A 26,397-nucleotide genomic window follows, 5' to 3' on the forward strand; every position below is an offset into this window, starting at 1 on the left:
GCCTTTCCACACTGATCAGCACTGGAGTGATGGAGCCTGCCATCTGAAGTTCCATTAAAAGCAGGTCCTCAAAGAACGTGAACCCTGCCATAGATAATGTCTTGTGTTGCTAACTACACACCTGGTAAGAGGATATATGTAAAACAAGGATGGACTGACCCCTGTATCAATACCTAACACGCTCTTAATAACCACGGCTTATTCTTAGGCAATGCTGGTGAAGTAGCAGAGCAAGACTAAAATTGAGCTGTACCTCCTTGCACGCTCAAAGATTTCTGCATCCCTTTACACAAGGAGGCTAGAAGAGAGGGTTCAGCCATCAAGAATAATGTTGATAACACACTGATGTTGTAGTTGTCACTACTGTCAAGGAGTTTTCAGCTTCTCAGGCAGTGCCAGGTGCACAAGCAGCTGGGACAGGGCACAGCCAGGACAGCTGACCCGGACTGACCGAAGGGATATTCCATACCATGGGATGTCATGCTCAGTATAGATTTCAGGGGAAGAAGAAGGAAGAGGGGGACATTTGGAATTCTGGTGTTTGTCTTCCCGAGTCACCATTACGCATGATGGAGCCCTGCTTTCCTGGAGACAGCTGAACACCTGCCTGCCCACGGGAAACAGTGAATGAACCCCTTGTTTTGCTTTGCTTATGTGCACAGCTTTTGCTTTACTTATTAAACTGTCTATAAACCAGCCCACAAGTTTTCTTGCTTTTACCCTTCAGGTTCTCTCTGCCATCCCACTCAGAGGGAGCGAGTGAGTGGCTGCATGGGGCTTAGTCGCTGGCTGAGGTTAAACCATGACAGTTCCTTACAGGTGCATATACGTCATGCATTGAAAAGAAAACAGCAAAATTAAACAGATGCAATGCTTCAGGTCTTTATTGTTGCTGTATAGTAACTGGTACATGTTTAAAACATTCTAATACAATCAGTGAACTCTGAAAACTAAGGCTTTCTGTAGGTTTGTAGTATCCTGGTATTTCTTTCACACAGTGTACATATAAAACCAAGTTATAAAAACATGGATATTTTTTAAATAACAGAGATTGATGCAATGCACAAAACTAGGAACTACATTTTGTATGATCAAGACATCACCTTACAGACCAGCTTCGGGCCTTGCAGCTTTGAACCCAAGAGAGAAATGTCTCGGTGTGCCGCCCTGCTACCCCAATGATCTTGATGACAAACACAGATGGCAGGATTTCAACCTTCTGTTCTGAGCAAAGAGAAGGAAACCCCTGATGCTGATGAGGGAACATCTGACTGAGCAAATGAGAGCGGTATCCTTACAGCACATCATTGATCTCAAATAATGTGAGCAATACCTTTCAGTCCCGTAGACAGAGCAGTCGCTACTGAGCAGCGAGTGCAGCTGCTGGGACAACGAGAGATGAGGCATGACAAATGTGCTAATGAGTGAGATGGGTCTTGATGTCAATATGCATCCCACAAAAGAGGGGGGTGTGTGATTCCTGGAGTACTAGCACCTTTAACCTAACAGCATTGAAAACATTTCTAAGTGATTTACCCAGCATGTCTAAGTGTACTTTGAATAGCAAAACAGCAAAATTGTCTCCAAAAAATCTGTATGTTAGAACCTTTTGAGTAAAAAGCTACATTTTGACCAAAGAGAAAAAAAAAAGCATTCACAGAAAGATATTTCCTCGCTTCCTTTACCACTTTTTAAACAAAGAAGCTTCTGTATCCATAAAGCTTTTTCTTCATTTTCTCTCCTGTCCTGCTTTTCTAATTGAGCTGGAAAATGACGCTCATAACCTGAAAATTTGTATCAGTCACACAGCCAATACCATCCCTTGTGAGAGAAGGATTCTTCACTTACCATGTGCTGCCCCACATGAAGGAGTCAGGCACCGCAAATGTGACATTTGCTGCTGACCAGAAGATTTTTCTTTGTCTTCGATTGGAATACATGAGCGAGAAGGATGAATTACAGATTTGCAGGATGTTTACCATGTTACAGTGGGTTACTTGTTTGGCTCCAGCTGGGAGAAAAACCCTTGTAAGGGTCAGCAATGGACTGCGTTTGATTTCGTTCTCAGAGCCCAACTCTAATCACGCTCAGACATCAACCTTTCACTGCTCCATGACCAACACTGACACTGACGTTTCTGATACATTTGATGATACCACAAAGTTCTCTGAACGACTGAGAAAAACGTAGCTGGTATTCATGTCACCAACAAACATAACCTGTCCTCCGAAGTCATTCCTGAAGACCATGTTAAGGCTGTTGGAGTAGGCTGGCCGTGGTTGCTCCTGGTGTGAAAGCACAGCCATGGCTTAGGACAGACCAGAAGACGACTTCTAGGGCTCCTCTGCATGAACCATAAATGAGGTTTTTAGGTTTTCCCTGGTGGTGAGTTACCTGGATATGCAGGGAACTGCATGAAAGCAGAGTATTAGGCAAAGAAAAACCAGGCTATGTAGATTTAAGATGCAACCATGCCTTTGATTTCACAGAATTATGTCAGAAATAGTCCTTATAGCACAGAAAGAACCTCCTTCCACTCGTGACAATGAAACACCAGTTGTCAGTCTTCAGTTACTCAAATATAAATATGAGAAAATCATTAAGAAACATAACTCTACATATAAACCTACTTTTGTTCATTTTTAAGAAAAAAGAGATTTAAAAAAATAGAGTAAAACAGATGGCTTCAAGTACTTTTCACGTAATAAACAATTAGTTATTGTACACACAGATTAAAAAATACTTGTCACCTTGCAAGGGACAGTTGAATAGAGGCTGGTGATTCGTTCAAAAAATGGCCTTTGATACAAACATATTAGGCAACACGTTCAGTGTTGTAATTTAAAAGAAAACAGACGTGTCCACCATGCTAATCCAATGGTTGAGATATTCAGCACAATACAAGACACATTTTGCACTCTGTGCTTTTACATTTCATGGCCATGCCACTCAATATATGGAGCTAGGCCATCTTGGTTGAGCTCAAACAAGCCTTCATGCAATAAACAACAAATACTCAGTAAGTCAGGAAGGTTTTGCAGCAATCCAGTTGATCAAGTGGTCTAACATTTTTGAGGTTGAAAAACGAATTTAACCTGAAATGTCTCATAAGTGCTGGCAATGTTTGTCTTCTACTACGTGAGTATGAACATTACTTGTATTATATATATATATATGACAAGAAATACACTTGAAAGTGCTTTATCAGAGTTGAAGCTTTCAGATTTTCTGAATATCACGAAAATAAAGGAAAGTGTTATAGTGGGAGCCCCAAAAGAATTCCCAAATAATTGCAAAGGAGGTTGGAAAAGCCGTGATGTCATCAGGGAATCAAAGAAAATACTGCAAAAGAAAGATGTAGCTCAATTTTCTTGTGCTGTGACAATCTGAAACTCAGCTCTTGTGTCTGTAAGGAGACAACCATTGTACCAAAGAGACAATCGTTGCATTAGATGCATTCCAACGGGTCTGGCTGACATGCAAGGAACAAGCAGCCTTCCTGCTTATCTATACAGACACTTGAAATATCATAGAATCACAGAATGTTCTGAGTTGGACGCACAACTCCCGTCCCTGCACAGGACAACCCCAAAATTCACACTATGTGTCAAAGGAAGCAATGTGAAAACCGAAGTAAATGCTTCAAAAAAAAAGGTATCTTGCCTATTCTGAAAAATAAAATATTTTCAATCAAATAATGTCTACAAGGAGAACTTTTCGAAAAACATTTGCCAGCTACTCAGATACAGACACTTATTTTTGCTTCTACCAGAAAAAAAACACCAATAAGCCAACAGAAAACCAGCTCCTCTATCCTGTAACTCTGTGTACTACAGTAGGTACAAGCCTCCCACAGCAGGGAGACTGAAACAATATGAAACAGTGATAAATCAAAACTAAGCTGCATAGGCCTATTAAATAATCAGTTAAGATGTAAATAAAGAAAGAGCCAGCACTGTTTTATATACTACAACACAAGACTGCAAGGCTTAAAAACCCTTCTGAGTGACCAAGCCAGACTGTCTGAATAGTGGTTGGTTCAGCAGTGCTTGGTAAAGCTTATGTGAAAATATTATTTTAACATAAGTTTTAATATTAAAATAGGAAAAAGAAACAGAACAACTTCTTCTCCAACTTCTACCTACCATCAAAACAGCGTTAAACTTAACAGTTTTCCAAGTCCGGTGCTCACTTTCTGACAATGTGATTATACAGAAATCATACATGTGTCTCTCTTAGCTGGACAGTTTGGGTTTCTACATGAAAGTTCAGTGCATGTCACATTTATTAATGTCCTCACGATTGTTCAATAATCCAGCAATTTGTTTCTTGATTACAGCAGAATGCAGTTGCTAGCTGCTTGCAAGAGCAATGTTGAAATTACATTCAGAGATAAAAACTACCATTTTCACATGTAGCAATAACTAACATTTTTCTTTCTTTTCACGGAATCAAGTGCAAATGTCTAACAATGGCAACAGTAAAAGACAATTCTCATGCAAAAATTCCTCCCTGTGCATAAAACTCGCAGAGCATCTCAAAACCAACCGTTTTTCTCTGCCCCAGAACTAACTGGTTTTCATTTTTGTGTCGCAAAACTTCTGTTGCTTTTTAAAATATCGATGACAAGCAAGTTCAATTAGTTCCAGCCCACCAAATACCTTTTGCTGCACCACAAAAAAGATGATCATGGCTGCAAAATACCACCGTGCAAAGCTGTAGAGGTACAGCAGAGAGAGCATACCCAGCGGGAACAGCGTCCAATACAGGAGCGAGATGCACTTCACCACGCAGACCCTGAGCTCAGATTTACACGGCGGAACGATGCTTCGCCCTGTCGCACCGAAGCACTTTGCACCTTCGTAGAAGTGTCGGAGTCTCTCCTCTTTCTCCTCCCAGCGCTGCCGGCACCAGAGCTGCAGCTCCTCCTTGGACGTGGGCACAGTCTCTATGGGGTATCTCTGGACGTGGAAGTGAATCTCCTTCGGGAAGTTTCCATTCAAAAGGTGCTTCTCCGTCTGAGGAATGTTTTGGGGGTATGCCACCGTTATGTCATGAATAGCATCGAGATTGTCACCTAGAAGAAAGGTTTTGGGGGAAAAATAAATATCAGGGCAGATCATGCAACGGTCAGAACACTAATTCACTTCAAGGTGTGATTGGAAACTGTCCAAATCGTGGCAGAAATCCCAATGACAGGTTAGCTATACAGAGCATGTTTTATCTGTGAGATTCTCTAATGGCTGAGAGGTCAAACTTTTCCCAACCATTATCTGTTCTGAATCCAAGCAAAAACTTCAGAAGTAAAATTATACACAGTACAAACTAATGTAGATTTACAACACAGTAAGAAGATAAAGTCAAACTTAAAGGATGCACATCTGGTCTTGGATAAAGAGCAGAGTATGCAAGACTAATCTTCAGTTATTCATACCTGTGCCGCAAGCCGAAATTGCTTTTAACTAATGAAATACAACTTTGTGTATGTTCATGAGAACACTGAAAAAGACTCAGTTTGATCTGGAGCAAGCAGCATACACAATCCTAATTCACTGAAGACTGAGAGAACATACGTGAAACATATACGAGCTAAATATCAAGAGCTCATTAAATCTAGGGTATCTTACAAAGGATGATGAGCATCCCTGTAGCTCAGCCAGCTTTGCGGAGTACTCCAGTTAACACAATTTCTTTAAATCTCACCACCCAGGACTACAAGGAGGTGAGCTGCTGCCTACTGCATTCCAGATCTGATAAAGACAAAGTGTAGCATAACTGGTATAGAAGCCCAGTTTTAAGTTAACCACATATAGTTAGCTCTTTGGGTGAGTACAGTTAACCATTTAAAAAGCAATTGCAGATTAGCAAATCAAGAAAATACTGATGAAAAACCCCTCTACTTTCCATTACCATGCTTGATCAAGCCAACATTCTTAAAAGGATATCAGTATTGCCAAAGTGGGGTGTGCTAGCACATCTTTGTACCAAGTGTTTTTACATTTTGCACTTTCTAAATGTCCTCTTTATCCCCCAGCCTCTGACCAGACATTCTTTTTAGATTTCATAAAGTAAATTCTGCTAGTGTAAATCTGATCTATAAATAGGCTCATGGTGCACTGGATGTTGCATAACTGTTAAGTTCTGCCAGCAGTGATTTATCCGGCTGTTTTTATTTGGCTGGCTGGCTCGGGGCAAAATAGAATTGGAGACTAAAAGCTGTCTCCAGTTGCAGCGACCGAAGACTTCTGTTCTCATAGGTGATGTCACTTCTCGCAAAGATATCAAAACATACTCTTTAGCCCCACTCCCCCTTTTCATTTGCTCCCCCTTCCCTGGCATTTTGGCTTTCTTTCACAGCTCTAAAAATGACAGGACAGAATAGAAAGTTACCTCAAAAGGCCATGTGCAAAATTACATATCTAAAGATCAACTCCAAATATCACAAGAGGAAGAAAAACCCTATTCGGCCTTTCAGACTATTTTATAACTGCGCTGTCTTATAACGATCTCTTTTGGACAGTCTCATGGCTTTTTGAAGAGAGATTTTGAAGAGTTATATATGGCTCCTAGGAGGTCTATCAGAGCAAAACACAATACTCCAGCTTTTGTCTAGCTACGGGATCACCTCCTGTCTGAGCAGAGAATCACTGTATTCTGTACAGGTTAAACCTTTCAGATCTCCTTCCAAGAGGTGCCCAAAACTGCTTGTGTCTGAGAAACCCTGCTCTCACAAAGGGGAATGATGCCCAGCCTGCTGCACCTTAGCAGAAACAATTTTCATTTTGAGAACAGCTCGTATTTTCCTCACCCGAATCCAAATATTTCTGCCATCAGAAGGAATCGCAGTCGCCCTACAGGACAAACATCCTTTAGGTTCTTCCCAGGGGATGGGCTGCTACATAAACATCTAGAACATACACACTTCTTAAAGTCTGTCTTCCCCAGGTCCTTGTAGCACATAAAACCTACACAACTTTACATCAAGAGGGAGGCCAGAAAAGTTCAGCCTTCCTGAGACCCTTGTATGAAAAAGTCCTTCTACGAAAACAGGTTTTGTCTACATGAGTTTCTCACCCATCTTGCAGCCACTTGTGTCTTTGCAGCTAAACAGTCAATCTGCCATAACCTGCAAATGTTATTGAAAAATCAAAGCTATACATATAAGGATCACTGGCATATAGACCACAGGCAATAACGCATCAGATCTGCTTACGACACAGATTTTCTGACACGGTGCAAGAGTTGGACTGGCAGGGCTGGTCAGGATTCCCTGCACCCACACAGCTGGTCTGATCCCTTCAGCACGCAGATGTATTTCTGCCCATGAATTCCTAATCAGAAACAGGGATGTCTCTACTCCTTGCCTATGGACCTACAGCATCCCTAGACAGACACCTTCCAGCAGGGCTTCACACCAGACTGCGTGAGGTCTACCTTACATTATGGCTTCCAAATTAGTCACCCAGAACAAAGCTCAAAGATGTGTGTACCAGACAGTGGACATTACTCTTTTCTGCATTACAAATGGGGAAACTGAGGCAAAGGGTGATTACGTGACTCACTCAGTGAGTCCAGCTTGCACCAGTATCTCCTAATTCCCAGGTGCAAGGTTCACCTATTAGAGTGTATTTTGCACAAGAAGAATTTAAACTTCAAAGGTAGATTTAGCATATCTGAAAGCGCAGATGCATCAGAAAGAGAGAAGACCAGAGCACCAGGTTTCATATGCAAGAGGAACGGAGTCCTTCTCAATAGGCCCCTTGTTTGGGTTATACATATTTAAAAACTCGACGCAAATGGCAGCCTGAAGCTTTAATTCCCCGGCAAGGCAAGCCTGTGGAAAGGACTAGCCTCAATCAGTTTTCTACAGCTGCTGAAAGAAGAGTGTCCAGCTAGTGCTACGTGTGGTAAAGCCGCAGGATCCACACCGCACACTCGAACAAAAACATTCTGCATATTGTTTGCCGACTCATCAATGACATCTTTTAATATGGACAGGGTCAATACATCTCTGCCAAACACCCTACAAGCAAAACTGCTAAAAAGAAGAAAAGTTAATGCAGCAGACGAAAGCCGACCACTCATGGGCAGGGACAAAACTCCCTTAGGCTAGGTGTAATCAGGCAGTTTTGAACCTGCATCCTTGGTTAGAGCATCTTGACTCTGTTTCCCGCTGAACTTCAAGCTCCTTCTCTCTGCAGTCTGGAGATATCTAATAGCATGTTTCAGATCAAAAGCAAGGTGCCAGTCAACCAGAAAAAGAAAGTGATCCTAACTGAAGACACAGGGCAGTTGCTGCGTTTAATTATTTTTTTTTGCCTGAATATAAAGATCTGCTAAGAGCACCTGCTTCTTCACATTTTAAGAAGAAATTACCCTAAGGGAAGTCACATCATTCTACTTCTCCAGTATGTCAAAAATCAAGTAAGCAAGCATATCTGTTCACCGTTCAGACAAGCTGCTGGTGGACAAACCACTTTTTGCAATGCTTTTAGTGACATCTGAGGGATCTTCTTTATCCTGCCTGTATCCACAGCCCATGGGGTAAGGAATGAAGGACAGAGGAAGCCAAATAATATTCACAGCTTTGCATCTGAAATCTAATTAAGGTAACAAAATGCCATTAAGGCTAAAACGTCAGGCAGGTAGCCCAGCTCCTCAGGCCAAAGAGACACCAGTTCCAGTACTTTTACAGTCTTATGAATTTCTTCCTACAGGGGTAGGAAGAATATCCTTCATACCCATGGAAAATATTCTGTCCTATGTGTTATAAAAGCACCTCAGAAAAGGAAAGCTTACTACAGTGCTCATGAGTAAATATAAACTTTATTTGTAATTATTGTTATGTAGCTATAAACTGCATAACATGTAGACGATGATTAATCCATGTGGCGGTCCTCATTTTGGGATGACAAAATGCCTCAAAAGCTCTATTCTTTTTATTTTTAAACTTCCTGTGCTCCAATCGCTTATTTGTATTTCAGGCTCTGTTGATGCAAGACATTACTTCAAGTGATCACAATGCACAGCTGGTTGCTTTGGGCACTGCATTCAGAAGTGGTAGAGGAAGAACTCAGCGGGCTCATGAACAAAATAACAGCATCAGAGAAAGATGCTTTCCTTTAAAAAAATATTTCCAAGGAAAAATTAAAACATTTTCTTTCACTATACCAGCTGTTCCATCAGAATTCTTATTCTATGTTAGAAGTCGCAGCGTCCCTCCAATCCCTAACATTCTGTGACTCTGTGATCTGGTAGTCCAGTAGAGGTGAGGCTGCTACAGCCCCCTGCCCCAGCTGGGAGCAAGTCTGAGCACATATTGCCAATATGCACACACACATAAATACACACGTACAATGCACAGGCACAGACAGATGGCCAGAGATCAACATGGACAGAGAACAGAGCACTAAAGCTAACAAAATGGCCTTATTATGTTCCCCTCTCTGGCTGATAAGGATAAAAGTCCGTAAGTGGGAATTGTTACATATATACAGGCTATGGATCTCACCAGCAACCGGCCACAGACAGTCTATGCTGCAGCTGGCCCTGGGTCCTTGGTCTTCCCAGGTGCTGGCACCTGGAGACAGGAGCCCCTGGGCCCTCCAGCGGCTGGTACGGGCCCTTGCGTAGACACATGTGAACTGTCAAGCCCTCTATAACTGGCCTTAGACACCCAGGGCCACCCACCAGCTGGTCTTTGGATCCTCTCCTCCAGCTGCCTCAATAAACTGGCCTCAGTTGACCCCAGACCTCACAGTCTCCCCAGTTGCTGGCTTGGACCTTGCAGACCCTCCAGTAGCCAAATCATGACCATCTGACCTCTCCAGCACCTGACCAGGACTTATGGACACTTTGATACCTGGCTTCCAAGCCTCTTATCCTACTTGCCCACTAGTCCTGCTCAACAGCTGTTGAGTGATCACACACTGACACATGCACCCACATGATATGCACAGACTCTGGTCTCTCCAGCTGCTGGCACTTGGACCTCCATACACACACCCACAGAGTCCCTTCACCTGAGAGAATAGTTAAAAACAGGGTTTAATGAGAAGAAGCAGCAGACTGGGCGGATCAGGTCCAGGACATGCCCAGGTAAGCGTACTGGCCAGCCCCATTTACATGGGACCAGCCCCTTTTAACTCTTTTTCCTCTATTTTCCCAAATTTGTTCCTCTCAAAAGACCCTGAACCATCCCTTTCCCTACTTTTGGTCGCTCCCCTAAATAATCCATAATAAATCTCATACAATCAAAAAAAGGTCGTCCTCGGCATCATGTAACGAGTCCCAGAGCCCTGCAAGCAGTAACCCCCCTCTGTCTGTCAGGTGATGGACAGGAGCCTTTCCTACTGACTCACTGTGATGGGTGTCACCCCCAGCCCAAGGGACGAAGGGACGATGGCTCCCCCGCAACAGCCCTTGGAGGAGCCAGGTAGGGATTTTGTTTCTCCATCTGGGTTTTGGGGCTTTCCCTGCCTGCTGCTGTGCCCCTGTGCTCCTCTCGTGTGTGCAGACAAGTCTTTTATCTCACCACCTATTATAAAACTTCACAAATAAGAGCCTCTCGTTAGGTTTGAAATAAAGATATCACAGGTAAACTGGAAGTTACTTCTTACTCTGTGTGTTAAATAATAAAATATCAGGACAGTATTTTAATTCTAAGGGGGAAAACAGCCTGAATATAAAAGGCAGGATTAAACTATTTTAAACTTCTTTCAAAAATGTTCACAGAGAGTATTGCAAGGCAGCTGCAACTGGTGAAAACTGTCAGAAGTGATGCTCAGCCCCACAGCACAGTCCCAAATAAGCAGGCTGGTTGGATGGACCCATCCCCTCTGCTATAGCATCACTCGGGAGCTTGAGCACTGCTTGTTCCTCAGTTATGATTCATATCAATGACAAGGACACTCATACACAGGACCGAGCAATGCTGAGCAAGCTCACTGCAAGACAGAAGGATCTATACAAGCAGCGACTTCAGAGCTAAAATGATGATGCAGAACAAAAGCTCTTAAAGCCACAATGACCACCAGTGAGCCAAAAATGAAGATGAGCCCCAGGCAAATCCAAGCAATGAACCGCTCAGACTCTCAGCAGCCTGGAGGTTGAAGAGGCAAGCTGAGTCTCCTTGGCATTAACAGTGATGGCTATTAGCCATTTCCATCCCTACTGAGGATCTCAGCAGCTGTAATTTGTCCTATTTTAGTTATCATTGACACTACTTTAAATCATACAAGGATTATACAGTCTCTTCCCCTGCATTGATACAGCAGAGAAGATGCTATTCTTAACCACAGTACATCACAGAACAGCACGCCAATGAGTTGCTGAGCCAGAACCGGGAGAGGTTTACCGAGACACTCATAACAAAATATTCATGATCACCTTAAAATAAGCTGTTCTGTGAAAAGCGAGACTAATACCTGAGGCCCTTCTCCATTTGACTTCCCACCACAACCTAACTATAGCTGCTTCCTCCTGTCCCTTTGTCACACAGCTCCAGATGCTTCATCCATGCCCAGGCTTCCACAAAACACTGTAGCTCCCACACGCTCCCCTTAATATCTTCAACTTTATATACATTTCCTTAGGAAACCCAACAAAAGGAAGCTTGGCATTTCTATAAATAAACTGAACAGCAACATATTCAAAACAGGTAAGAGAAACAAGTAGAACAAAACCAGCTGTTTCACAATATCTGAGTACTGTATGCTAGCCTTGAAACAAAGATACATTTTTGTACATTAAAACAAAAGCCATCTAAAACTACTTACTGGGGAATATTACTGTCTTAGCTGCTGAGATTTGAGTAATTTTTCTTTAAGAACGCAGTATCAGGAGGGAGCAGCTTCAAGGATTTACAGCCCCTCCTGGGAAGTATCATCCTTGTGAAGATTTAAAACTTCAGGCAGTCCTCTTTAGAGCAGCGGTACCAGCCCGGGTTAATCTAAATCACTTTCAACTCAGTGGTTATTGGAAATCTTTTGGGGGGTAAGTGTAGCAATCAAATAAGCAAACAAAAAAAGACAGAATGATAATGCTGGCCTTGATTAACAGGGAAGAGGGATCCTGCATAGCAATTCTTTCTCTAGCTAGCTGATTTTCCACCTGTGGTGATACAAGGAGAGAGGAAGACCTTCCACCTGCCAACGTGAAGGAGTTAAGGAAACGGCATCTCTTGTGCCTGAGGGTGGGAGCCCAGGGAAGGGACAGCCCTGGCTGCTGCTGGGATCTTGTACAGACAGCAAGAGAGACAAGGACATCCTCAGAGCTATCAGCAATCACTACCTGTGCTTAATTCTTTTGTTAAATAAATTTAAATTACAGAGTTTTGCAGCCTGATGCCATATCTCATTAATGTGTAAAACAATACCATTAACTGTAGTTGTTGTTGTTGTTGTGAGGGGAGGGGAATCCACTTTGAAATCTCTGTAAATACCTCATTTAATTATTTTAAGGCCACACGGGAATGTTATCATCATCTAATCTGATCTCCTGAATAACACATGCCACAGGAGCTTATGCAGAATGCCTTTGGTTTTGACATGGGATGTTGTAAGACAGACATGCTTTGTTGTCTTAAAGCTTTTATCATCAGGTAGGCAATCCCTCTAATCAATTGGGAGCTGGGAGTGGGGAACAGTGCATTATTTTTATACTGAATGTATCTAGCTTTACTTCCCCACCATATAGCTCTACTAAATTAAAGAGCTGTCTCTGTTCATGTAGGTGTCGTCCTGTTCTGCAAACCTCCTAAGTTGCTCCTGAACAAACTAAACCTACTGAGCTTCTGAAATCTCAATATGAAGTATGTTCTTAAAAGCTCAAATCTCTCTTGCTTCTCCCTGAATCTTTTCTAATGTTTCAGCACACTTTTCAACGTGTGGGTGGTGGAACCAGGTAGAGTTCAAGTGTTCAAGGTAAGGCTGAATGGGGCTCTGAGCAACCTAGTCTAGTTGGAACTGGATGATCTTTAAGGTCCCTTCCAACACAAACCATTCTGTAATCTAGGAATTTTCCAGAATGGCCAGGTACACTGTCTATGAAAGGCTGTTGATTCCCAGTTGAGTCATGGTGTGCAAAGGAGCTATGGGAGAGTTTTTCCACTCTCAGGCCCCAGGCTGGTGGCTGCTAATTGGCTTCGCCTTCATTGCTTTAAAACGTCTCTCCCCTCACCCTCTCCATAAGTCAGCAAATCAGGAGGATTGCAGTTAAGCACACAATAACTCACCCAAATTTCTTTTTTTCACTGCCTCACTACACTGAGCTTGTAATGCCAATAAAATCTAATCGACTTAAATGCCTCTCACAGATGGATTCCTTGCATGACTATAAACCAGTGTTACTACAGCGACAAGAGTAGATGATCCTCCTTTCCATATGAATTTGCAGGATGCTCTTTTCTTCAGCAGACACACCTGCCAGCTCCCTTCCTCCTCTCCAAACCAGATAAGAGCTCATGCAAGAAGGAAGACATGGTGTAATTCAGTTATGAGAAGTCAGTGCTGCGGGAAAGCTGGGAAAGCTAAAAGTGGATCAAAAAGTCTATTATCCTGGTCTGAAAGTTAAGATGTATCAAGTGCTGAAATTGATTTTTGGTTTGTCGATTAAACTGTACAAAAATACTTGGGCATGTGTGAAGTCAAAGCGAAATACAGAAGATTTAGCTTATAATTCCTGCAGGCATTGTTTGTGCAGCTAGGCTTTCAGGGAAAAATACAAGAGTGAGTTGTGGTGCCAGATTTCACACGTTTCACAACACTTTTCAACCTCTGTTAAGGCTTTACAGATACAACTCTATCTTGTGACCTCCCTTGACACGGGCCCTCCGACCCAGCTCCTATCAAAGCCATGGTCAGCTCCTCTGAAACACAACACATAGCCCCAGGGTACCGCTGTCAACACAAATTTCGGCAACCAGGGTTGTCAATTTAAAAGAAGAATCTGTGAGCAGAGGAGGGAAGGTGTGCACGGCTGGAGGGGACACCCGGCCATCCCAATGGGGAACATATCGACCCAGCGGCCCCATCTGCAACTGCCCAGGGGCTGTCGCCCTTCAGTCTTCCCTCCCCGACCCTGAAGGGTTATTTTACAAATTGCAAAGCAAAAGCTGGTTGAGCTATAAATAAAATACAAAAATATGTGGAGGGAAGGGAGCAAAGGGATAAAAGGGTTGGAATAACAAGTTATTTTCAGTCAGTAGCGATGAGCAGGCACAACTGACTCACTACTCTCTATCATTCCCAAACTATATCTATCAAATCCAGATAACAAAAATGCCATGTTTATTCCCCTCCCTGCATATCTGTTCACTCCCAGCCTTCCATACTGCACATCTGCTCTACGTGTACATCTGGGAGTCACGTTACACATTGGCAAGGAGGAAGCATGTTGTTTCTAGGCTTATAGTATACCTCTGTACATACAGAAAAATGATATTTCATACAACAGACAGACACTGATGCACTGGTACATGACTCTCCAACTCCTCTAAGCTCTAACATGAGTTTTCTGTCAAACAGCCACCAAATACAGACAAGAATCATTATTATAATTGAAATAAAGAAAATTTACTATACTTCAGTGAAATCCTTTTAAAAAACATCATGTGTACCCTACCTTGTAATGGTAAGATGTCTTTCTAGACAGGCAAACGTACATAAATTAGGAAATGGTGGATTTAAAAAAGAAAAATAAAGAAAGCTAATCTAGTCATCCAAGTATTTATTGAAAGCTAAATATCAAGACAATTACACAAGATATCAGAGAACCCTAAAATAAACCATAGACGAACACATACATAGCATGTATAAGCACCTCAAGCCTATTATTTTAGTATCACAGACTATCCACCTAATTCTATTACTTGTTGGGCATTTTAAGTCACTGGGAATCTGAGAAAGAAGAAATCCACCCACATACATTTTTCTGCTCTCTGCCTGGATGAACAATCTCTCTCCAACACAGATAGAATTAAGCATTAATCTCTACAAGAGAAAACACATCTCTATTTGATGCTATCCAGTTCTGCCAGAATTCAGCTGTGGCATTTATAATTTCCACTGTCATTTCTGACTGGCCTCAGCGAGTTAACGGTAGAACAAACCACTCTGGAAAAGTTTACATATACAGCTGCCATACCAAGGATGCTCAGCATTGCAGGATGTCACTGCTAGGTAAACAACCCAGCTGGCTTAACACCTGGAACTTCTGGAAAATAAAAGTGCTACATTTTTAAAGATGCAAGGAGTAGCAGTATGTATGAACTCCCATGTTGTAGCACAGCATTTCAATTAAAATACAAGCCTTAAATGTGTTACCCTTCCCAATCTCCTTGTTCCTTCTATTAGTTATTATTCATTTCCTCCTAATTCCTCCACAACCATCACTTATACTCTGTTCAAACATGCTTTTTTTTTTTTTTTTAATATTTCTAGGATTTGCCAGGATGTAGGATAGGAATCTTATCATCATTTTCTTATTTTTAAAAATAATTTTCAAATTGTCTTGGAAAGAGGAACATTAGGCCCCAACTGATCTGCAAATTGACTGTGCAACTTATTTCAAGTCTTTTGTTTTGTGAAGCCACTATAAAGCTACTGTGAGAACCTGTGAGGAGCAGAGAAAAATAATTCAACACAGATATTCAGAAGGAAGCAGTTGTGGCAGTTTTCACTCGGTAATACACTTATCAAAGTGTCTCCTCAGAAATGCCACAGACTTTTTACTTCCCACCAGCCCTTAGTTCATGCAAATGGAAGGTGCTATGAACTGCATAACAGCATCCAACATGGTATCGCAATAGTAACAATAAGTAAATAAATAATGGCTAGCAAAGAAAAGAGATTTTATCCTTGGCTTCTAGTGCCTGACATCCATTATCTTCTATAATTTGCATTTAAAGTTTAGCTTCCATTCCTCGCTTTATTCTATGTTCTTCCTTTTTTTAATGGCTACAGATGAGTAACCTCATGTTATGCAGTGCACTTTGCTACCTGTTGTTGTCAGTACCCAAAGTCACCACCAGAGAGTACTCTTGAGCTGCTTCGTGCCCTGACCCTGTGTACAACCCTTCCCTCTCCAAACTGTCAGAGCATCACTCCTGATCAGTGCAGCCTTCAGCAGCCCCAGCAAGAGCAATGAGGGATGATGGGCAGTGAACTTGGATTCCTCACAGTACAAAAGATGGGCTAGATGATACACCCAGCACCATCGTATTTGGGATACACAAGAAGAAATTGAAAACACCTTCAAACTTTCGAGAGAGTTGATATTACAAACGCGGCCCATACCAAACCAAAATGCTAGATTAAAATGTACCCTGCACGAAAAATAGAGTATGAACTAGATGTTGAAAAACCACCTGCTAGCAGTCACCTCACATATTTGGATGGAGTGCTTCCGCAGATGTCCTGACCGATCTCTCGCGTTTCATGCCTCGCCAGTTTGTCCTATTGCCATTCTTGGTCACAGGGGGTTGTTTTCATTTCTGTGTACAAAGCAAGAGGAATGCAGAACAGCACCAATAACCTGACAAGACGGCATAATTTCAGCATGCAGAAAATGATGAGGCTTTCAGCTTCTCTCTGATGGGATATAGATACTAAAACCACATGATGCTTTTGCTCCACCTTGTTTTAAATCCAGGACAAAGATTTTACTCTGAAAGCATTTCAGACTCTGCTGTTTGAAGAACTTTTGTCAGGAACGTCTGTTTCATTATCTGAATTGGCAGCTGAGGTATATTTACATAGAAACAAGCTAATCTATCCATCTCACTGAGGGAAATCAGCGTGGGGCAGAGAAGCTCTTGGGCTTCAGTTAAGCAGCAAAACCCTAGTCCTGAATTAGTCAACAAAACTGAGCCTCTAACATACTTTAATCTTCCATTCTTTACTGTAACCCAGTAGATATAACTTAACCCTTTGATATGCAACTCTAACACTACTAATTCAATTTCCATGTATTTTTTCCCCTCCGCTGACCAAGCCCACAAACAGCGGAGCCCCCCGACACGAGAGCACACAGCACTGCACATAACAGGCATTTGGACCCAAGCCTGCCTACGCCGAGATATGAACTTATTGTTCCCAATCCCCTGGTGCTAAAACTGTTTCCACCAGACCATGTTACACACAAGTGGACAAATCTTATTAAACTTAATCAGCCCAGCACTTGAGGGAGCCATCTTAATCAGAAAGGGATTTAATGAAAAGCCGCAACTCAAATGAATACTCTTTAATTACGACTGACTAATATTTATCCACAAAGAGGAATTTGTTTCAGGATTAGTCTGAGACCTGGAAGATGCCTAAGACATCAATTTAATAATGGAATGCCTAATTAAAGTATAATGGAGACCTAATTGTGATATACTGCTTTGTAGCGCACATGATTTATTTAGAACAATTGCTTTTCACTGGGCTCATTAGAGGAAGTTAAACAAAACACAATAGTAAAAAAGAATAGGGGAAAAACAGGCACACTGAAACTTCCAAGATGATTATAATCAGCTGATGAAAGGCAGTGACATATTTGCCAGATAAAGCACTGCCATCCCTCCACAGGCTGTGGTTAAAATTTCTAAAAAGGATAATGATTATATAGCTCCTTTCCTCCCTAACAACATGGGATCAGACCCAAACCCTACTGCAGCTACTTGGTGGAGCTGCACTGGTGGAAAGGAGCCATAAAGTACAAGGGTCTGATGGTCTTCAGATCCTCCTCATGCAGAGAAACCTCCATAACGCACATGTCCTCCAGCTGCTGCAGAAGAACAGCCGGGAGGGCAACCAACACAAACCACCCCCCAATCCTTCTGACCTGCAGCCTGCGGGTCCAGCTGAGGGCTCTCTGTCAGGAGCCATTTCTTTAGGAAGGCATGCAGATACAGGCACCCATGGCACATAACTGAAGGTCTCCTATGTTTTTTCCTAGATAATAAAAAAAAGTGCTGCTCAAGCCATTCTTACTGTAAAAGCAAACATCCTGATGGCGCTGGGATGGTGGTCTTCCAGTGAAATAAGCTACCTGCTTCCCCCTCCAGTCACTCACAGAATCACAGAATAGTTGGGCTTGGAAGGGACTTCTGGAGATCACCTAGTACAACCCACCTGCTAAAGCAGGTTCACCTGCAGCAGATCACACAGGAATGTGTCCAGGCGGCTTTTGAATGTCTCCAAAGGAGGAGACTCTACAACCTCTCTGGGCAGCCTGTTCTGGGGCTCTGGCACCCTCAAAGTAAAGAAGTTTCTCCTCATATTCAGATGGAACCTCCTGTGCTTCAGTCTGTGCCCATTGCCCCTCATCCTATCGTTGGGCATCACTGAAAGGAGTCTGGTTCCATCCTCTTGACACCCACCCTTGATACATTTATAAACATTTATGAGATCCCACCTCAGCCTTCTCTTCTCCAGGCTGAGCAGACCCGGCTCTCTCAACCTTTCCTCATAAGAAAGATGCCCCAGACCCCTGATCATCTTCGTACCCCTCTGCTGGACACCCTCCAGTAATTCCTTGTCCTTCTTAAAATGGGGAGCCCAGAACTGCAGACTCAAGCCAAAGTGAAGGACATCCTGCATCACACTTCTACAGTGTCAATACAAACAGCCTTTCTTCCCTTCACTGGTGAAGAGGTAGGAAAAACAAAGCATGAACAGGAGCTCCTTCTTCCCCCTGTGGTGCCCTGCAGAAAACAGACACAGGGAGGTCCAGAAGTGAATGAGCTTCCTCTGACAGTGGATGCTGGAACCGCCGATCAATACCCTTAGCTCCAGCTCAGTTATGTTTAATTGCTGATATGAGAATGGTTGTGCCAACAGAAGCTGTCATGACAGTGCCATGGAAAAGAAAAAGGGATGCTACAGACCATGTGTGAAAACACTGCATCATAGCCTTGCAGAGGAATTAGGGATTGCGGTCATTTTAAATGCACAGCAGCAAAAAGATCTGTCTCTAGAAATAAAATGATTTGCTAATGGTTTAATTCCAACTACTGCTTTTCATAAGGATGCTTAGAAAAATTATACTAAAGTCAACCCCTTGAATGAAAATGAGCAAAGACTGCTGAGAGTGCCTGAACTGTCATTCCTGTGCCCAGAAGGGAGCTGAATTCTGGGTGTCCATCTTGTACCTCCACGTGTATGATGCTGTCAGTCTGTCAGCCTGGGAAGTAAAAACTGAATTCCTACCTCAAGGAGAGCAAAAGAGTCAGATATGGGCCAGATCCTCAAATCTGGTCACAGCCTTACAAGAATAAGGTTGAGACCACTTATCCAACGGCACAATGGCCCAACATTGAGCCAGATGCATCACTCCGCTCAATGCAAGTAGGACCAGGTTTAGGCTCCTAATCTATGCTTTGTGTCTTCATGTTAAAAGATGCGGAGTGCAGTGGTCAGGTTTTTAATCCCATGCTGGTAGCTGAAGTCATAGATGAGAAAATCCTGTAAATCCTTGTTGTACAGGTCCCTTTGAACAGAAGTCTAAAATTGGTTTCCTGAAAATATCTGCTAGAAACTTCCATCTCTGCACTCCAGCAGAACATTTAACTCCATTGGCACTGTGTGCTAGAAAGCTCTGGGAGCAGTCATTACTGATGTTTTTAACATTGCTTTTTGACACAAATATGAATATGTGCATAACTAAACCACAATGAATAAAATCAACTTGGGCAGTTCCATTTATTTCATAGGAATTATAGAAACAAACGGCCTGCAAGTTATAAAGTCCATTGTTGTCAGCACACAATTGTTTTCCTTAAATATTTTAACTCTGGAAAAATGAAGCCCTCTAAATTTCACACAGTGCATTGAGAGGACAACGCTTAATTAAGGGTAGAAACTACTTGTCATAGCAGAAAATCCTTTTGAGCTCTGTTTTCCATAAATACACTTTGCTGTATCTAACACGTTTGAGTTCAGCACACACTTTCCCTCAAGACTGCCTGAACAACATCTCTGCGTTGTTGCTCCCCGCCTCGAAGGCATCGTGTTGTCCTCGCCCCACAGCTTCCTGTGCTGGGAGATCCTGAGCTGCTCAGGAATGGCACACAGAGATTGGAAACACGCATATCAGTAGAACATCCCAGAAAAATCCATGTTCCTTAGTAGTACCTTGGTATTTTCCCTCCAGTGCTGTGTACAGAACACAGTTCACTACAGTCAATATCCAGCCTTGCTAAGTCTCAACATTTTGGTTCAATGGACATGAATAAGATAGACACCATGTGCACGGCCTTGAGGAGAAGACTTCTGTTCTCACCCCTTTTTGGTGTATGGACACAAACAACAGTGAAGAGTTTCAGCCGAGGGGAAAGGCCAAGAGCCCTCCCGACCACCAGTAAATGCACCAACAGCTCTGCTGTGCAGGAGCAAGAGCCAGGGATGAAACCTGGCCCAGGGCTGGTGGAAAGCTCTGAACTGCCCGCAGGAAGGCTCTGCCATGGTCCAGCACAATGTCTTCATCAGCCAGAGGCAACTGGATGTCTCCCATCTCCCATCCGAGTGGGAAGGAAAAAGGCTGTCGTTACAAATGGGAACAAAGAAGTCGCTACTGGTTCACATGGCAGGTCAAAGGCGGTGAGAGAGTTCATGTTTATCTGAAGCACATAATCTCTTATCTGAGGAACAGTTAGACTTCTCGAGAGCTGCAGAGTGATGAGCTGCCAGTTGGTCTTTCACAAATAAACGATGGGGCGATGAAAAATCAATGGTAACTTGGCTGAGTCCAAAGACAGTTTAGTTTTAAGAGGTAGTTCTGCTAAAAATCTTTCTCTCTGTGGGCAAACACAAGCAAAAGAGAGCTTCAGCAACTTCGCTATACTTTCTGAAACATGGAAAAACATGATGAATGCTGAAACCCAAAGTCCACCACTCATCTCAGTACGTTTTCTGCCTAAGCAATGGTGATGGAAACTAGTTTCCACCAACTCTTCCATCTGCCCTGCTACTGAGAGCATTAAAAATAAGTAAACAAACCAAACAATAAACAATTATAGCCTGAATATCTCTGGAACTACACATAATTAGTGACTGAGGCAAAATAAATGCAACCCAAAAAGTAAGATCTCCTATTTTTGTTCTCCCCAAGCCACATCAGCCTGCAGTTTTAAGTTCACTAAGTGATGACAGCAACTTTAACTATGTTGCTCTGTCGTAGAAATGACCTTTCAAATGTCAAAGCTGACAACAAAATTCATTTGGAAAACTGACAACTCATTTGAGTGGACTTCACACCAAAATGACACATTCTTTGATTAGTTTATAAGATATATTGTACATCAAACGAAAACACAGTGTTGTAAGAGTGAATATGCTGCTGCAGTGAGAGCAAATGTCTCAGAGAGGTTACAAAATGGAATATCTGAGAAGTCACCATAGTATCACTCCACTCTCACCAACTGCAGACATGAATGAATAATTCTATCCATAGAGTAAAACCCTGGCATGCTTTGGCATTTTAAATTGGCTAGTACATTGAGTTATGGCACTGCCTGTGATGAAATAACGTTGTAGGCAACAGCCCCAAGACGGAAATGAATTGGCTATTGCCCATCTGTCTTCGCTGACTTTCAAAAAACTTCTCCCTTGACACTAAGAGTGACAAAATAGGTATCAGTATATTTTTAGACTCATTAGTAAATTATCTTACCTAGTCTGAAATAAGAAACCGATGGAGGTCTGGAAGGCTGTCTAACTTCACTGTATTCACATCTTTAAAGCTATTTTGGCTATCTCTCCATTACAATTACAGGGCACATTTCTGTTTTCCTCCCCAAGCTACACACCTTCAAGAGAACTAGCAGAGACATACACGGTAGTAGACTGACACAGCTCCATCTACACTGCTCTCCTCGCAGTCCTAGGGCCGGCATGAGGCCAAATTAACTACCTGTTCCTAGAACAGATAATCAGAAGCATCCTCCTGGGGAGACCTGCAGCGAAATCCCACTGGGATTCCTAGAGGGAAAACTTCAGACGTGTGTAGAGCTTAGGAAGAATCAACTCCTTTATTTGCTAGATTGGGACTTGGTGGCCTTTGTCACCTCTGGCCAGGTTAATATCAGGCAGGACCTGTACGTTATCCAGGGTACTTCACAGAAAGGCCTTGGCACCACCTGTCAGTAGGGGCTTGGTGGGATTTGGACAGAGCCCAAAGTGACACTGTCTGCCAGGGTACAGTGGGAAGACCTATTGCTGAGTCTTGTCACCAGCCCAGACCCAAGTGTGCCATCAGAGCCACCCAACTGAGCACAGTTTTCCTGAGCCAGGCAGCTCAACCAGCAACGGGTCCCCAGAAGCCCAGACCTTGGTTGTATCATCTGCAATAGAAGTATACATTCCCCATCTCTCTATAGATAGATTAGGCATATTAAAACATAATTAGAGTTTATTTGAAGAACATGCAATAGCACTCAGACTCTTAAAAAATAATTGTATACAGTAAAAGGGGAAAAGACTAAATGAACAATTTCCTTCTCTTGTTCTCCTGTACTGAAGACACTTCTACTACCAATGGTTGACCTCAATCTATGACGTACAATTTTGAAGTATGTTTTAAAACCAGAAATGTATCCCCTAGAGCAAGATGAAGATGACTAAATGCTGTGGAAGTACATATATATTATTGAGAAAATATTCTAAAATTTATTAAAAGTCCATCATTTTGTCCTGACATAAGCAGGACCTCAAAAATGTTGATGCTACAGCTGATCTATGTAGTTGCTTCTGATTTACTACACGTGATGCCTTGCCTTCCTGATCTACTGCCTGGAACTGTTAGCCAGTAACAATACCTGTCTCATTTTTGAGCACTGAAAAAGGGAACAGCAGGACAAAATACAACTAAATGCATGATGCCCTGAATTCCTGATTCTTAAGTATACATTCTCAAAGGGCTGTTTTAAGAAAATATTTACTTTTTGGTTGTTATGGTGATCATCTTTTCACAGCAGTTTATAAAAATAGGAATGGCTAAAAATAAAAATCCAAAGGAACCTAAGGCACTAAAAAAGGAATATGGCATGCAGATTTGTCTGCTTCAGAACAGATCTGCATATAGCGTCCTGCAGCGGCACGTTTTACAAAGGGAATTAAAGCCATGAAATTAACATTTTAATGAAGTAGAGAGACCATTGACGTCAGGACTACTCACTGATTGCTGCTTCCAGGTGGCCTAATGAGATGAAAATGAAGTTTATATCTTCAGCTAGTCTAAGCCAGGCTTGTTTTCTGACTGTGATTGAATTTAAATGAGAAGATACTGCTGTGTGCAAACATGTCTAGGCTGGTAAGTAGCCTTATCGAATCTAGGCATAATAAATGCTTGTTTTTAAATATTTTACATTAAGAAAAGGGACTTCTGTCTTCTTTTCACAACTCAACATAAACGCAAAGCCGAAGTTTTTTCCCTGATTGCAGAGCATGCCACAGCTTTTGTACTGGTTGCTTCAGGAATTCCCATATAAAATTTTTACTGCAAGATGTGCTCGTTTATCTTTCAAGACACAGAAAACATTCTGGATTACAAAGGGGAAGTAGGAAATCATAAATCCAATGTAGCCTGTGGATAACCCACAGTGTAATGTTTTGACACCAGAGGCACGTCAGGCATTAAGGTACAGTGATAGAATTCTGAGATCACCATATATTGTGAAATACAACACACGATAAACAAAAAACTGCAGCACATGATAAATTCCATGTTCCTAAGTGCCACTGAGAGCTGCACGTCATGTCTGTCTTCAATATAAGTAGTTAATAGATATGTATATACTTCATTACTTCTTATTAGAGGAATTAATCAATATTGGTTTTGTTTGAAATACCATATTTCTACCTAGAGAATGAGACAACCATTGTGCTGGAGACACACCTTCAGAACTCCTATGAAATCCTGTGAATAAGTTTATTAATGTCTCCCTTCCTACCTTGTGCTACAGTATTTAAACAAACAAATAATTAAATAGCCCAAACCCAAAGCCAGGCTCAGTTCATATAACACTATACATATTAAGTCCGATTCTCACTTCATTCCTGAGTTCAGACATCTGTAAAGCAGTCTTCAACAGTCCTAATTTCTCACTTCATATTATGTCCTGACATAGAGTCTGCTGCTGTTATAATTCGATCAGCACTAGAAACTGGAGCAGGGCTGGAGAAATACAGAAAATAAATTGACTGACCCTTCAAATAAGCTCTTCTCCTGAGTCTGTAATCTAGAGCTGAAGAACAGCAACAAGGGGATTTGGTTTAGTCTCCTTACAGGATATTCTATATTTGTCCATTGTAACATACGTAGTTGTAGGTTCACAACAAGAAAAAAAGGTAACCCATCAAGCTCCTTGCTCTTTTTAAAATTTGAAAACTTCGCAGGAAACCACAGCTATGGAAAACCCCTTGTTTCTCTGCAAGATGGGGTTACTAATGCTTGCTACTTCTAGCAGTCTGCTTGTAAGCCTTTTATAGACATCGGCTTTTCAGGCAAGATGCATCCCTGGATATAATATCTATATTTGCATTCCTTTTTTTTCCTCCTTTTTTTTTGTTTTCCCCCTTTGAAACAAGGGCTGTTGCACATTTGAGGATTCAGTAACCAGGTTTAAAAACGTCACCACTGGTACTGTAACAGTAATATGACACTTGAGGCTAGGCCTGACTCCTCCACAGCATGGCCAAGAGGCATTCCTGGCTGTTGAGGTGCAGATTTCCAGAAATCTCTTTTTGTTTGAGATCTTACTAGGTACGAGACAGAGTAGGGATTGCTTGGAAGGACTTCACAGAACGTGCACCATGCCCTACCGTGGATCTCAGACGCAGAGGAAAGTGACTGCTGAAAGCTGGAGGAACAGCTGGCAGACTCCTACTTGAGCTGCTCTTGTATCATCAGCTGAACGACCCATGTTCTCACAGGCAAATAAACACATCTGAACTGGATACTATACACACAGTGTGTTTTCATATCAGAAACCTCTTCCTTCACCCACTGAAGAGGATGAGCACTCTCTGTTTCCCCCACCTATCCAAGACGTGGGTGCAGGCTTGTCTTCTTATGGCAGCAGACCCACCTGCAGCTCACATCTGTTGTGCTGGTAAGATGCAAAAACAAGATTACACAGAACACAGCGTCCTCCTATAATTCATATGAATCCTGGGCCAAGGGCTGGAACATTTTTTCTTCATTATTCTACCGTTGCCTAGAGTAGCATTTTCCTCTATTAGTTGCTATTGCCTAGAACAGCATCTGGAACAAGTTAGGTAGCCAGAAGAGAGTAACAGACATGAGCTCAGTGTGTTCCCAAGACCTGATTTTCAGAGATACAACACACCTGCAGCTTTCAGCAAATTCATTACAGAGTTAAAGGGCTGAAAGCCCATGCTGATTAAACCCACTCAGGAAGTATGCCACTGCTTTCTACACACCAGTGAAATGCTCTGGAGGCTTATGAACATTGGCTCCAAGCATGGATCGCAGTATTTCAGCCTGGGAGGTGACAAAGACATGAATAACCTCAGCAAGATCCACATCCGAGAAGGATGTTCACAAATTCCTGGCTAGCAACAGATGGAAAAAAAACGAAAGGCACGGAACCACAGCTGTTCCTTTTCTGACATGGTGAAGGACCCAAGAGGACCTCTGAGCCTCAAACTCCGACAGAAGTGAGCGGCACACCCTCCCGCCTCCCTCCAGATGTGTAGGCACTTAATCCATCCCTGCAGAGAAATGCCCTCTGCCATTCAGACCCAAATTTCTTCATCACTAAAAAAACACAGAAGTGTTCGGATCATAGCACAGGTATAAGTCTCGCAAGCTTCATCACAAAGAGCTCCAAGCTAGGTGAGAGGAAAAGAGAGATGTTGTATTCAAGTTGTGCTAAAACTGCTATTTTCAGCACTTTTTAATCCCTTCCCTGGACTCCTTATACATTAATTTATCTAGAGCAGCACCAACTACAGCAGATTCCTGAGATCAAAAACTTCCAGGGAGGTAGAAAACCACACTGCATGTCACCCTCTGCCACCAGTCAGCACTCGGCTCCGACACCTTCACACACCAAACGTGCCCTTTTGTTCACAGGGGATATTCAAGGAACAGTGCCCTGTCCCAAGGCAAGGACAGAACCAAGACTGTGCCACTGCCTCCAGGTGCATATAGCCCTAAATTCCTGGATATTTCAATTTTGCAGAGACCATCTTCGAAAAAAACAACCAAACAACAAACAAACTAACACAGACAAAACAAAACCAAAAACCCAAGTGGAATAGCTCCTTAGGTTCATTCCCCTCAACTAGCAGAAAAAAGCCAGAACTGAATCAATTATTTAATTTTGGGGTGGGGGGGTGGGGTATTTTTTTGTTTGTTTGTTTTTCTCTCACCCAAACTTAGGTTCTGTGC

The 26,397-nt window shown here is 42.4% G+C and overlaps 1 protein-coding gene across 5 annotated transcripts in view; it reads right to left on the reverse strand.

The window, feature by feature from the left end:
- Positions 1 to 2,391: 2,391 nt before the first annotated feature.
- LCLAT1 (lysocardiolipin acyltransferase 1) overlaps positions 2,392 to 26,397 on the reverse strand; it is a 128,953-nt gene continuing 104,947 nt past the window's right edge. For 4 of the 5 annotated variants that reach the window (XM_080341369.1, XM_080341368.1, XM_080341367.1 and 1 more), the window contains one exon: positions 3,307 to 5,077. In XM_080341369.1, the coding sequence (XP_080197495.1) occupies positions 4,569 to 5,077 (509 nt within the window). In that variant the 3' untranslated portion in view covers positions 3,307 to 4,568. Of the gene's footprint in view, positions 2,411 to 3,306; positions 5,078 to 26,397 lie in introns of those variants that run through there. The other variant, XR_013921951.1, reaches the window with a different exon arrangement.

The sequence above is a fragment of the Nesoenas mayeri genome (genome assembly GCF_963082525.1).
Source record: "Nesoenas mayeri genome assembly, chromosome: 3".
Classification (NCBI taxonomy): domain Eukaryota; kingdom Metazoa; phylum Chordata; class Aves; order Columbiformes; family Columbidae; genus Nesoenas; species Nesoenas mayeri.